General features: G+C 42.6%; 1 protein-coding gene across 2 annotated transcripts in view; it reads left to right on the top strand.

The window, feature by feature from the left end:
- The window catches only part of KAT6A (lysine acetyltransferase 6A), a 52,700-nt gene extending 38,393 nt beyond the window's left edge, over nucleotides 1-14,307 (top strand). For both annotated transcript variants that reach the window (XM_087762907.1, XM_087762906.1), the window contains exons 15-18: nucleotides 780-990; nucleotides 2,068-2,760; nucleotides 3,590-3,905; nucleotides 9,213-14,307. In XM_087762907.1, the coding sequence (XP_087619033.1) occupies nucleotides 780-990; nucleotides 2,068-2,760; nucleotides 3,590-3,905; nucleotides 9,213-11,800 (3,808 nt within the window). In that variant the 3' untranslated portion in view covers nucleotides 11,801-14,307. The remainder of the gene's footprint in view (nucleotides 1-779; nucleotides 991-2,067; nucleotides 2,761-3,589; nucleotides 3,906-9,212) is intronic.
- Nucleotides 14,308-14,787: the final 480 nt, after the last annotated feature.

The following is a 14,787-nucleotide window of genomic DNA, read 5'->3' as shown; positions in this document are numbered from 1 at the left end:
TCCTTTTTCCAGTCACTGAGCAGACAGTTGTTTCTCCCCTTTTCTCTGTGCCTCAAAGATGCCATTAACTCTGTGGATTAACATGGGATGCTTGGACAGGGGGATAGATCACGGGGAGAAATGAGGCGTGCGGACATAGAATAGAGGTAGTCTGCTTGCCCAGCTGAGCATACAAGTCAAGTGAAATACGGGGAATTATTCTTGATTCAGACCATAGCAGCTTTGGGAGTGGGGTTGTATTCTGTTGTGTTTTGTGTTAAACTTGGAACTTATTTGCAAAACTTGAAGTTATTTGAGAACAGTTTTATGTCCTCGTTTTACAGTATGCTTTAATCAGTGATGTGACTCTCAGCCCCCTGAGTAAAGCCCACTCTGGTAGTGGGACTGTAACTTTTTAAAGCAGTCCTTTTGTTATCATTCAGTGTCTTTCGCCTTACGTTGCCTGTTCCCCAAATGTCATACCCCTTGTCCATTTAACACATAATAAAAGTGTTAAATGCTCTGCAGCTGAATGTTACCCATGGAAGGACAATAGCTTCACCGTTAACAAGAAGTGGAAAGAATTTAGCAACACTTTCGCAGTTTTAAGGTGCTTTCTCGGGTAGTCTGACGGTACTGCAAATTGTACAGTTTTAAGGAGCTTTCTGTCCTCTCTGAAGTTATTCGTGGCAGCACTGATTGCGAGTGCACAGATTTTTCTGTAACATCTTATATCTGTTTCGCATGACAACATGTACAGTATGTAGCCTGTTGTTGATCAGAGTATTATTGCTGTTTAGATTTGTGATCATTCGTCGGGAGAAACTTATCCAGGAACATATGGCAAAGCTGAGAACTAATGTCCGACCGATAGATGTGGATGCAGAATGTCTGCGTTGGACACCTGTTATCGTTTCCAACTCCGTTGTCTCTGAAGATGAAGAAGAGGAGACAGAGGATGGGGAAAATGAAGAGCAACAACAGCAGAAAGAAAAGGATCCAGAGACCAGCGTAAGAGTGAATCTGTTACTTCTGTGTGGCACATAGTTTACACTTTGTGCTTTTGCAGGCAATGCTAACAAGATATCAAATGCCAAGCTTGGGCGTTTGGCATAATCGTAAAAAGCAATGAGTTCATGATTACTTTATGTATCTTTATAGTTTCAGATTAGAAACTAAAAATAGGGAAAACATTGAGGCATAGTCTAGAGAAAGGTTAAAGACGATTTCTGAAAAGAGTAAAAAGACTCTTTCTACCCGTAATGATTTTTGCAGTATGTGCTGGGGGGGGGGGGCGGTATTTAAAAAAAAAAAAAAAAAGGCAAAAACCAAAACCACGCCACACAAAAAAAAAAAAACAAACAACCCCACCCCCCAAAAACCAAACAAAAATCCTGTCTCCCACTGTCAGGCAATCTGGTCTCTCATCAAATTATTGAAATGGATTTAGCTTTGAGGGCCCCAGTATTTCTGTAAGTGACAAATAGCATAAATGGAAACGAGTCAACAAAAACTTTTAACGTTTCTTCACCAAAGGTTTTTACTGTGTACTTCTGTAAAACCACTAATAGCTCTAGAACAACTGCCCACAGAGCAGGGTAGGTTTCTGAAACCTAGGCTGCTGTCCTTCAAGAGCTGCGCTCTCACATCAGGTGATGAGCACTGACTAGAATATTAAGAGGCAAATTATGCACTGTTACTCTATTTACATTGAACTAATTGTGCATTTTAATGGAAAAATAGCTTGAAGTTTGTCTCACTTTTTTCTGGAGAATTACACAAATAACTGTGTTTGAATGCAGCAAGATGACGTTTGCATTCCAGCAGGCCACTGGATGGCTGCTGCTGACTGAAGTCACTTGTCGGGAAGCGAACTGAGGTGCCTTCTCACCTGGGAGGAAAGAAGTAGGAGTTAGCACTATTAGAGTCTCGTAAAAGTCAATTCTTTTGTTATTCTCAGATTCTTAAAAGTCATTCTTGTTAAACTTTTCTGGTTTCTTGTTCAAAAACATTTGTGGAATTGAATTCAGGATAGATGTGCATGCTTAAATAGGAAGTGTGAAATCTATTTGTTTTTATTTAAATCAGATGGTAAAATCAGTCTCATGGGAGAAGAAAGAGCAAGAGCCGTACTCGCCTACAGAGAGCGAAAAAAAGCCGGACATAGTTGCTCCAGCCAATTCTGCACGGCCAAACAAGCACATTTTTCCCCTGGATAGTCTTCCTGCAAACAGTCAGCCATCACGAAGAGGTCGATGGAACCGCAAGGGCAAAAAACTTCGGGAGCCCTTTTGTGAGAAGGAGCCAATATTGCCCATTGAGGACAAAACAGCAGTTCCCAGTGGGCGATGCAGCGAATGTGAGGAGAAATCAGCAGCCTCTCGAGGCCGGTGCAGTGACTGCGAGGAGAAGTCGGCGGCCTTGCAAGGGAGATGTGGTGAATGTGAGGAGAAGTCTCCAGCCCCAAGGGGTCGGTATGCTGAAGATGAGGAAAAATCTGCAGTTTCCCAGGGACAGTATGGCAAAGGTGAAAAATCTGCAATTCCCCGTCGGCAGTACAGCGAAGGTATGGAAAGGTGGAGAGGGCAGTTGAAAAAGAACACGGAGCCACTGAAGTGTAGATTCCCAGAGGACTGCGACAGATTACCCCGCCGCTACAGTGACAGCGATAGGGCGCTTCTGAGGTGTTTTAGTGAGAGCAGTGAAGAGGAAGATGATGAGCCTGTGAGTCCTCGATCGAGCTCTCCACCTGTTCTCACCAAGCCAACATTAAAACGAAAGGTGTGTGCCTTATTTCTTGTTGTCTCTGGCTATATCACGCAGTCTGTTTTGTCAGTAGGTTGGTGCTTTCTGAAGGATTGTGCAATTCATGAGGTGTGTGTTAAGCGTACAGGTAGCATCTTCTTGGTGTTCCAAGAGCTCTGTCTGGAGGGTACTTTCCGCTGCCTTTTTGTAATGGTGGTTTTTGTTAAATCAGAGGTAGGCGGGGTTTTTTTTTAGTTTTGTTGTTTGTTTTTAATTCTAACTTCTGCCTTGTGCTTTTGGTTTTTCCACCTTGGTTATTAAAGCTTTACTCAGGCAAAATAGAAACAGATATGGTCCTACTTTTAAAAGAATCTTGCAAAACACAAATGCTGTCTAAACAACTAAAATCACAGCATAAAGTCTTTGGAATGATTTACCACGGAGATGTCAATTCTATCAACGTGACCAAGAAAATCCTCTCTTTGTGGGACGCTGCACTAAAAAGTTCTCTTCTATACCATCTTTGCAGCTTGTTCTGAAGTATTCACATCTGTGTTGCAGTGTCTCTGAACTTCCAGCTGTTATGGATGGGCTGTTAGCTTCAGCTGTTTAAATGGTTTATACTATTAGACAAACGTCAATCTAGCAGTCTTCGTGGAAGGCTGTCATCTTGCCTTGGATTTGCCATCTGCCTAACTGAAGGCAGGTGCCGGTCAGTATTTTTAGCGAAGCCTGGATTCCAGAAGGGAGCCCTCTGGTCCTGCTTAGACTGTTGAACTCTGCTGTTCATGTTTTCTATTTCTCAGTGTTTTATTTCTACTGCACATGATAAAATGTCTTCTCTTCTTCCACCTTCCACTTTCAGAAACCAATTCTTCATCGGAAGAGGCGAGTCCGCAAGCGTAAGCACCACAACAGCAGCGTTGTCACTGAAACAATCTCGGAGACCACAGAAGTGCTGGATGAACCATTTGAGGACTCGGACTCTGAACGACCAATGCCCCGATTAGAGCCTACATTCGAGATCGAGGAGGAGGAAGAGGAGGAGGAGGACGAAGAGGAGGAGAATGAACTTTTGCCCAGTGGATACTTTCGGCACTTAGCCCCACCAGACACGCTCAGGCATAGACCCTCTGCTAAGAGGAAGTCCAAAGATGAGGAGGAGTCTGATGACACTAATGGTATGTTTGGTGGTATGCTGTTGAAAGTGTGCTATAGATAGTGTGTCAGTGAGTGTCAGATGATAGTAGCTCATGATGGAACAAGCTGCTTACCTTGGCTTGTAAATTCTAGCCAAAATGTAGGATTAGGCATAAATTACCAGTCAAAGCAGTCTCAGACATTCCCAAGTCTTACGAAAATGTGGTGCGTGCTTTTAACGATCTTATTAGCAATGACCTGATCACAGGGTGTCCTTTTGATTCAGCATTCCTAGTGGAATTGGTATCTGTGATTGTGGAAAAACCTATGCAGCAGGGTCGCTTACAGAAATAAAACAGAAATTAATTGGAGAGCACTCAGTTTTCCGTAACAAAGAGAATTAATAAATTGTCTCCTTTGAGATCCTGTTCTTCATCACATTGCATGTCCTGCCTCTCAGCTTCTCGTATCTCCTTAAAGTTGTCTGAACCTTCAGTTCATAAAATAAAATTATTTGGTTGGAACAGGTTACTTAAGAGTGCACTGACAATTCAAAAGAAACATCTGTCATTCAGATGCTCCACTAGTAATCTTCATGATGGCTGTTGTATCTTCTCTTCTCTTCACGGGCTACATAGTGCAAGGCAGTCAGCCAAATAAAACCAAAGAACTGTGTGAAAGAGAAGTATGGTGCCGTTATCCCACAATAAAAAGTCGTTACTAGAACAAACTCATTAATTGATGGCTTTCAACTAGCCTGTGGTTAGCAGAGGAGAACTTTGCTTTAAAAGTACTTAAGTACTGAAAGCGTCGGTGTGATTATAGCCGTGTATACTATCCATTTAGCATCAGTTACCCTTAAGTCCTCATAGCAGCATATAATTATGTAAATTTAGCGCAAACACATGTTGATGCAGCATTAAGTTTGCTTAGTGGGAATATATGCACAGTCAGCTTGTACCATTGGGGGTTTTTTTAATTCTATTGTGATCAGATTACTCATGAAGTACATTTTTGTGGTACTTCAGCACCATTAGTAAGGTTATAGAGTTGGGAGAGGATCTGTTAGATAAGTGGTTTTTAGTCTTTTTTATTTGTGCTCTTCTGAATGTTCTCTGGTGGAGATGCCGATCCCTTTAGAGATTCCACACACATATATTGCTTTATAAAATGCATCAGTGATTTTTAACCATCTTTTGCAGACTACAAATAGTCCATAGAATGCCCAGGGATTCAAACATGGTATTTGGAAAGCCACTGTTTTAACTCACACCCGTTGTATACTACAATGATAAATGTCTTGCTCCCCTACTTTATAAATACTTTACTTTCTTAGTCTCCACCTGTAATTTAATGTTTTCTGTTCCCTTGTGTCACTTCTGTTGCTCTTTTTTTTTTTTTTTCTGAACTTCTGCAAATTTGTCAGAACCTCTGAAGTAATAAAGTAGTAAGCACACTATTTTAGGGTATTGCTGCTCCTGACATCAAACAGTATCTGTTGCCTGCTTATGCCTTTACTGCAGGTGCCTTTACATATCTATAGTAAAACTGTAATGATCTTAGAGAAAATACAGTGTACTTTCAATTACCTAAACGTGTTAGCTCGCGGGGATAATCGGTCATCATAAACAGCTGGCCTTTTTTGATAAAAATTAAGCTGGGTGGAGGGGGGCAGCACTGCCTTCTGACAATTCAGAAATATAGTATTGCAGTCATTAATACTTGGTTCAGATTTAGACTGTTTTAATCATAACTACGAGTTGGGAATGTTTATAGGAAGCTTAGATTTTTTTGGAAGCTTTCCCATCACTACAGAAACCTGCTTGTAATTTCCGTTTGTTTGGTTTGGGTTTTTTGTTTGGTTTTTTTTGTTTTGGGTTTTTTTTTTAACTTCCTGACTAAGGGTGGTTTGGGTTAAATTTTTCCCTGAGAACTTAATCTCTAGCTGAAGCGATGCATTGAAAGTATTTTATTATTTCCCTGAAATGTAACATTGCAGTCTCTTAAATTTGGTGTCTGATGAGGATTTGAATTGGTTCTGATTGCTGTCAGGGCTACAGCGAGGATGGCTAGTGCGGTGTGGTGATTTGCGGCCGGTATTTAATCAGGGTTAGGCATTCTGGAGAACCGCGTGTGTTCTGTGCGTAGCACACAAACACAGCTTGTCTCTCTGTATGCTGCCAGTTCTGTGCAACTCGGTTAGTGTTGCGTGGGGGAAGATGGAGCTCTGTAACAGGCTGCGCTGTATTATTTTGCTTTTCCTAGTCCTACCTGTAAGTTTTACTGTGAATGTGAATACTGTAAGGATCTTCTGTTCAAGGTCGCGTGCACACTGACATTTAACTAAGTGCAACTGAACGAGCACGTACCTATGTTTCTCAGTATCCTAAAAAATGATGCGCGTGAAATCTTGAGCAGTCATCAAATCCATATTCTTTTGCAAAGACGGTCTCAAGTGCCTATGGTAAAAATCAGAATCGCAGTCCCTTGAGGTTGGAAAGGACCGCTGGAGGTCATCTTGTCCAGCCCCGCTGCTTAAGCAAGGCCACCAAGAGCCAGTTGCTCGGGACAATGTCCAGATGGCTTTTGGGTGTCTCCAAGGAGGGAGAGTTCCAGTCTCAGCCACAGTAAAGAAGTGTTTCTTGATGCTCAGATGGAACCTCCTCTGCTTCAGTTTGTGCCCCTTGCTTCTGGCGCTGGGCACCACTGAAAAGAGCCTGGCTCCATCTTCTTTACACCCTCCCTTTAAGATAATAGTACACATTGATAAGATTCCCCCCCCCCCCCAAGCCTTCCCTTTAGTCCCAGCTTTCTGTTTTACTCAACAGAAATGCGCCAGTCTCTTAGGCATCTTAGTGGCCCTTCACTGGGCTCTCTCCAGTAGCTCCATGTCTGTCTTGTACTGGGGAGCCCAGACTGGACACCTTCAATATTGCATTATTATAAGGGGAGCCTGCCATCATAACATCATTTAGCATTTTTTTTTTTATTCCTAAAAATATTAAATCCATGACAGTACAGATAAAAGCAAAGGGTCTTTACCTAAGAGGTGGTATGTCTAATCCTCTGTAATAGATAGGAAATGTGAAAGAATGGGAAGAGAAATAGCAAATTTTTAATTTTTTTTTTTTTTTAGGGGCTTAAGTGTTAATGCTTTAACAAATACTATAAAAGTAGTGTTTCCTTCTTCCTGCCCAATGATGTGTTGACTGTGGCAGATCCTTTCTTTCCTTTATTCACATTCCAAATATTTGTTTTATGTATGACTTCAAGGAGTTGTTGAATTTTGAATTCAGTATGTGTTTTAAATTAATTTTTTAATACCCAGAATTTTTTCAGAATGCTTCTCATTGGAGATACTTAGAGTAAATGCGTGTCTGAGCAGAGGGCAAGAGTGACTCTGCTGACATACGATTAGGTTTTAAGAAGTGTTTGTGAACTACTAGGAGCACATTATTTAGTTTTACCTTCATTGGATAACCATGGACTTAAAACAGCTCTTCTTGAGAAACTCATAGCGTGGAATCAACGGCATTTTTTAAGATGGTAGAAAGGGCAGAAATGTGAATAAACATACTCTGAATATTGGGGGGGAACGGATCTTATATTCATATAGTGGGATGACCAACCTAATTACAGGCCCATCAGTGTGACATTCATCCTGATGTAAATAGTAGGATGACTGGCTCGTTACGCAGTAGAAGGTCCCGGGAGGGTTATTTGCTCCATACAAATGACACTGGTATGTGAAAAATGTATTTGTCAGACAATGATATATTTTTACAAGACTACAGCTTGGTTAATAAGGGTAATTGATGTTACTTAGTGTTTTGAGAGAGATTTGACTTAATCAAAACCATTTGCTTAAGCTGACATGTTACAGAATCAAGCTAATACATAGTAAATAAATCAAGCTGCAAACAAGGAGTAATTAAGCAGCTTTGTTATGAGCGGGGTGCAAGGCAGTTGGACTAGCTGATCGTTGTAGGTCCCTTCCAGGAGAGCTATTCTGTTCTAAGGGAGATTGGTCTGGGTCATGGCTGTACTGCTATTTTATGGATAGATTAAAAAATAATGTAGCAGCTGACAGAAAAAGAGGGGATTTGGTAAATGAAGTGAAGGGCAATTCACTGACAAAGTCGATGAGAGAATATTTGAAGGTCATGTCCAGTAATTACATGGTTTTCTAGCTCAGAGCCAGAGATTCAGGTGATCTTTAAATATATGAACAGGGAAATCCCAAGTGGAGTAGAGACATTCTGTCATCTCTTTATTTAACTTTGGTGAAACTACTACAACCGTCTTTACTCGGTTATTTACGCTTGATAAGGGTATTGATAAACTGGAATAGTTCAAAGAACAGTCGTGGGCTGGTTAACACACTAGAACAAATGTTCTGTAATGATAGATTCAAAGAAAGCTGAGGGAAAAGAGTGACTTGATAAATTTACACATTGCTTAGGTGAGAACTGTTATTTGGTAAGAGAGATTTTCTGCCTAGCAGATAAAAGGAAAAGTAATACAAATGCAGATGAAGTAAGTTCAGTGTCTGAAGACAGAAATTCGGATGGTAAAGCGTGAGTATCAACTAGTGTCAATGATTAACTGCTCTAGTTTGCCAACAGCTGTGTAAAATGTCACTGACTGTCCTAATTGGCAGGTTCAGAACAAATCAATTGAGGGAATGCCTTGCCGTATTCAGGACGTTCTCAGTGAACGATCGTGTTCCTTTCTGGCTGTATAAGCTCTGAACCTGTTCTAGGGTTTGGAAAGTCACTGAAATGCAAAACTTGCTCCATCAAATAAAAGTCCAATGAGAAAGAAATTCAGCTTCCTTTTAATGATTTCTCAGATTAAAAAAAAAAAAAAAATCTAGCCAAATTCAGCCATTTGTGTATTTCTGTTGGCATTTAAAAGCATAAGCCATGAAAAAAGTGGAAATATTTCCTTTCTTCAGCAGATGCACAAAATACAGATCTAAACGCTTTTATTGCGACTTCATGTGTTCCCCTACACCGGAACATTTTCATCTGTGAACATATTGTAGAAATAAAATTTGTAAAGGGTGGAGAGTCTTCCCAGGACTTTATCGTATAGCCTAGTGTTTAATTTGAATTGTGTATTAAAGGCTCAGAGCTTTGACCGTGCAAAATCTTGAAAGCATTGGCGTTCTTTGAAAACGTAATGTGCAACGGGATTGCTAATGAGCAGACCTTGATCCTCTTCTCTCTAAGCTAGTATTGATACAGAAAGTTGATGAGCATGGTGGGAATGCTTGGAAAAGCTTCCGTTGAATGCTCAGGTCAAACAAAAATGTTTGAACAGTATCTTTCAATTTGTGTTTTCAGGTAACCCAACTTTGAAACCATTATCTATGCTGAGAAAATGTGAAGCACAGGATTCTTCACTTGAGCCGGATACTTCTACACCCATGAAAAAGAAGAAGGGATGGCCAAAAGGGAAAAGCCGAAAACCAGTCCACTGGAAGAAAAGACCTGGTCGAAAACCAGGCTTTAAACTGAACCGGGAAAAAGTGCCACCATCAGTTCAGGATGAAGGAGTTGATGCAGTGGTAGCTAATTCAAAACCAGGGCGTAAGCCCAAAATTTCAGATACAGAAGAAAGTGTTGAGCAGAAAGAAGAGCTGCCTCTTATTGAGGAAAGGAAAGAGGAAGATGTGAATATGGAAGCAGAAGAGGTAGGAGAGGGAGAAGAGGAAGACACAGCCAGCAGTGAAGTAAGAGCAGTTTCTCCTGTGGACAGCAACAGCAGTCCAGTGCCAGAAGTAAAAGAGCCTGAGATAGAAGAGGAGGTAGAGGAGAAGCCACGGGTTTTAGAAGAGCAAAGGCAATCAGAAGAAGAACAGCAAGAACTAGACGAACCTGAGCACGACCATGAGGAAGAAGAGGAAGTTGCAGTAGTGACAAATCAAAATGAAGATCACGATGCTGATGACGAAGATGACGGTCACCTGGAGTCTGTGAAGAAAAAAGAATTGGAGGAACAGCCTGTTACAGAAGGGGTGAAGGAGGAGCCTCAGGTGCAAGAATGTTTTTTAGAAACAAGCATACCAAGCAGTAGAGAAGATGCGAAAGAAAAAGACGAAGCAGAGGCAGATTCTGAGGAGGAGCAGGCTTCCAACGAGACATCGGTGGGCTCAGAGCACGTCCCTGGCTCTGAAGATGATCACGAAGAAGAGCAAAGTAATAAAGAAGGGTTAATTGAATTAAAGGAAGAGGAAGAGATTCCTCATAGCGAACTAGATCTTGAAACTGTTCAAGCAGTCCAGTCCTTGACGCAGGAGGAAAGCAATGAGCATGATGTAGCTTACCAGGACTGTGAAGAAACTCTCGCAGCTTGTCAGACTTTGCAGAGTTACACCCAGACTGAGGAGGATCCTCAGATATCAATGGTTGAAGATTGCCAGGCCTCAGAACACAACAGTCCAATATCCTCTGTTCAGTCCCACCCCAGCCAGTCTGTACGTTCTGTCAGCAGCCCAAATGTGCCTGCTCTGGAGAGCAGTTACACCCAGATCAGTCCTGAGCAAGGATCCCTGTCCGCACCCTCTATGCAGAACATGGAGACCAGCCCCATGATGGATGTGCCTTCAGTATCGGACCACTCTCAGCAGGTGGTGGATAGTGGCTTCAGTGACCTTGGCAGCATTGAGAGCACTACAGAGAATTATGAAAACCCCAGCAGCTATGACTCCACTATGGGAGGCAGCATTTGTGGAAATAACTCTTCCCAGAGCAGCTGTTCGTATGGAGGACTGTCCTCTTCTAGCAGCCTCACTCAGAACAGTTGCGTTGTCACTCAGCAAATGGCAAACATTGGCAGCAGTTGCAGTATGATGCAGCAAAACGCTGTCCAGCCTGCAGCAAACTGCAATATCAAGTCACCTCAGAGCTGCGTGGTAGAAAGGCCTCCAAGTAACCAGCAACCAACAACGCAGCCCCAACAGCAGCAGCCTCAGTCACAGCAGCCGCAGCCCCCGCCTCCACCCCAGCAGCAACCTCCGCTGTCTCAGTGTAGCATGAACAACAGCTTCACCCCAGCACCCATGATCATGGAAATACCCGAATCGGGAAGCACCGGTAACATAAGTATCTACGAGAGGATTCCAGGGGATTTTGGTGCCGGGAGCTATTCACAACCATCAGCCACCTTCAGTTTAGCCAAGTTGCAGCAGCTGACAAACACCATTATGGACCCTCATGCCATGCCTTATAGCCATTCTCCTGCTGTGACTTCCTATGCAACCAGCGTCTCTCTCTCCAACACAGGACTGGCTCAGCTAGCTCCCTCTCACCCCTTAGCAGGCACAGCACAAGCACAAGCCACCATGACACCCCCACCAAACCTGGCGTCCACCACCATGAACCTCACGTCGCCTCTGCTTCAGTGTAATATGTCTGCCACCAACATCGGTATTCCCCACACGCAGAGGTTGCAGGGGCAAATGCCAGTCAAGGGGCATATTTCCATTCGCTCTAAATCGGCACCGCTGCCCTCCGCGACCGCACACCAGCAGCAGCTCTATGGCCGCAGCCCGCCCGCAGTTGCCATGCAGGCTGGGCCCCGTACGTTGGCTGTTCAGCGGGGTATGAACATGGGAGTCAACCTGATGCCCACCGCCCCTTACAACGTTAATTCCATGAATATGAACACCCTGAACGCCATGAACAGCTACAGAATGACCCAGCCCATGATGAACAGCAGTTACCATAGTAACCCTGCCTACATGAACCAGACAGCACAGTATCCTATGCAGATGCAGATGGGAATGATGGGGAGCCAGGCCTATACCCAGCAGCCTATGCAGCCAAATCCTCATGGAAACATGATGTACACTGGCCCCTCCCATCACAGCTACATGAACGCTGCTGGGGTGCCCAAGCAGTCTCTCAATGGACCATACATGAGAAGATGAGCAAGATGAACTTGCATCCTAAAAACTGAAATATATATAAATAAAGGAACCTTTTATACTGACGAACCAGAGAAAATGGACCTTTTTCCAGTTAAAATATTGCTGTAGATTTAGAGGGATTTTCTTTGGTTTATTTTATTTTTTAGGAAGCCTGGTCTTTATTTTTTGGATTTTTTTTTTGTTTTGCGTTTTTGTTTTCTTCACAATCCTGAAACATTTTACAGCTAAAATCATTTACAGATGTTTTTTAGAGGGGAAAACATGCACAAAATCTTTTCATAATTTAAAAAGAGCCTTACTTTGCTGACAATGTGGACAGAATATGTGTAACAGTGAAATCATCTTTCTAAATTTTTTTTTTTTTCAAATGTATGTCCTTCTCCCTCCCCTGTGCCCCTCTGTATGCAGTTTCGAGCGCTGCAGTCATGTAAAATGTTTGACATCTCAAAGAATAACAACCCTCTAAACCCCACCTAGCATTTCCTACTTCGAGCAGGAGGCACTTACTGGGAGACTTGGAAGGGGACACAGAGGATAAATGAAGCTCTTTATTTCTGCAAGTCAGGAAAAATTTTTAATCTTTAATTTTCCCTGACTCCCTCGCCCTCAGTAAAATTTGGAGTTACGTGTAAACAATAAACTATTCACATTGGTGTTTTTGTAGGTGAGTTAATTGAAATTGTATGTTTCATGCTGAAAATATAATGTAATTTTGAAACGATCCCACTCGCCACCCAGACATGCATGTGCGCACAGGCGTGCATGCATGCACACATGTTCTGTCACTCCGAACTACTGGAAGCATCTCGAGAGAGAACTGTTTGTATCCCGTGTGCAGTCAGGAGGAGGATAGGGTGGTCAATGGTCCGTTCGGACGAGAAAATGGTTGCAGGCTCTTCTGGCGAACTGCAAGTCAGCCACAACTCTGAGATCCCAAACTCTGCTTTGGTATGTACGTGGAAATGCTGAGGGTCTTGGTTCCGAGCCTTTGGGTCAGGCTGAGCTCCAAAGCGGCTGTTTCCAGTGCTCTGCCTCTCAATCTCTTCGCTTGGGTGATGGTGGAAGCTGAAGTGTACGTTTGAGTGACGGGAGGAGAACCCTGTGGTGCCCGTGTCGCCCTTCCCTCCTGGTAGGGGATGGGAAGGTGCTGGACGTGCCGCGCTCGGGGGGAGTCAGGGCTGTCTTCCCCGATCCTCCCGCTACGTTTGAGACCCGTTTTATAGGAATAGCCACGCTTTTGATCTAGCGTGGGAAAAGAAGGGAATCGGCCTGTTTTATAGGAGTGAAACAGTCCCAACACCATAGTAGGATGCGGGCGGCAGGATTTTGCTGTTTATTACCGCATAATCCAATTTACATTCTTTTTGGCTGCGCTGCTGGCATGTCACCCAATACAAAAAGGGACACCCTTTAATGTAAAGTTCTTTTTTTAATGTATATGAAGTAGAAATACAGACACATTAATAAGACTAATTTCTTTTGTTTTTAAACCAAAAGAGTCTAAAAGAAAGTTGGGGTTTCTTCGGATGCACTAAAATGGACTTTCCTCCAATAACTGCTAACCGTAAAAGGCAGAATGCAAAGGACTTCCACTTTTTTTATTTCTGTTTAGTTTTGAGCATGTACAAGGCTGTGTAGGACCCCAGTTCTCTGTATATACTACTCCAGTTCCAAATAACCCGTGTAGAAAGCGCACTGTGCTGCCCTCTCCTTCCTAGGTCTTCAGCTGTGTCCCTGGTTGCTGGGGGTGGAGGGGGGTCGGGGTCTGCGACAGGAGGAGAAGCTGTTGAAACGAGGGCCGTGAATTTCCTTCGTTCGCCGTTACGTTTGGTTTGGTTTTGTATGGTTTTTTTATCAATTGGGCAGCTCCCTTTTCCACAAGCCTTTGTGACTGTAGAACTATTGTAGAAAAAAAATGTTCTTTTCTATATATAAAAAGAAATTATCCAACGCAGTAATATTGGTACCTACCATTTTTTCACTTCTGTTTAAAAAAAAAAATATGTATTTTTAGCAAGATAACTTGGGTAATCTTCTAAAAGAAATTAAAAAAAATCTCACTGTTAGTGACTTTGATGCCTTTTAAAAATAAGAGCTTTTTCATTTCATTCCATCTTTAAAATTTTTTATCTTTGTTGTAGAATATTAAAAACTATTTTAAGAAAGATAAAAATTCTCTTTAAAGAGATCTCTAGAGTGTGTGAATAGGAGCTCCAGATGCCTCTAAAAGCCGCATGTACAAATGAAGCTGAGTCTATTCCTGTCTGTTTATATTTGCTTTTCCTGTTTTGTAACCTCTTTGTACTTTGTTCATGGTGACTTGTAAGCTAAGGGGAAGGGGTGCCTAGATGCCTTTGTAATTCTCCATGTCATACGCTCCTGGCTGGATGGTCTCCCTTCCTCTCCTTGTATGTAATATCACTTTTTTTTCCCCTTTCTAGCAAGTACTTTCAAAAGAACTCTGTACATTTTAACATAAAAAATAAATTATGTTGAGCCATTTTGGATGTCAGTTGTGCGTGTGGATTTTTTTTTCTTCCATTTCAGCGGTGAGCTCCGTCGCCGGTCCTCGGGCCGGGGAATTCCATTCCCTCTGGGCCTCGCGGTCTGGAAGAGAGGCGGTACTCGGAATTCACTTGCGAGATCTCTGTCCACGTTAATCTTTATCTACAGCTTCTAAGGAGAGAAAAGTGAAAAATAAGAAGAAAAACCAAAAGCTTGAAAGCTGCTCCAGAAATCATCACCTTTAAATTCACTTCTGTAAGGGCTGCCCAGAGCTTAAGCGAAGTGTGCTAGCTGCGTTTTGTCAGCTTCTGCTTGTACGATTGCTTGAGAGCTTTGACTTGTGCACTTCAAAACTGCAATGTGTGTTTGAAGCTTCCCCCCCGTCCCTTCCAGTTGCTCCCTTGTCTTTATGTTCCGCACTGTGGATTTTGGGAGAACTAGAAATTTTACCCCGCAGCTCCAAGGCAGAACCGGATCAGTCG

This window comes from Nipponia nippon, unplaced genomic scaffold (assembly GCF_047370975.1).
Source record: "Nipponia nippon isolate SJK-2023a ecotype South Korea unplaced genomic scaffold, ASM4737097v1 scaffold_27, whole genome shotgun sequence".
Lineage (NCBI taxonomy): Eukaryota > Metazoa > Chordata > Aves > Pelecaniformes > Threskiornithidae > Nipponia > Nipponia nippon.
The sequence above is the reverse complement of the archived record's forward strand: the minus strand, read 5'-3'. Positions and strand labels throughout refer to the sequence as shown.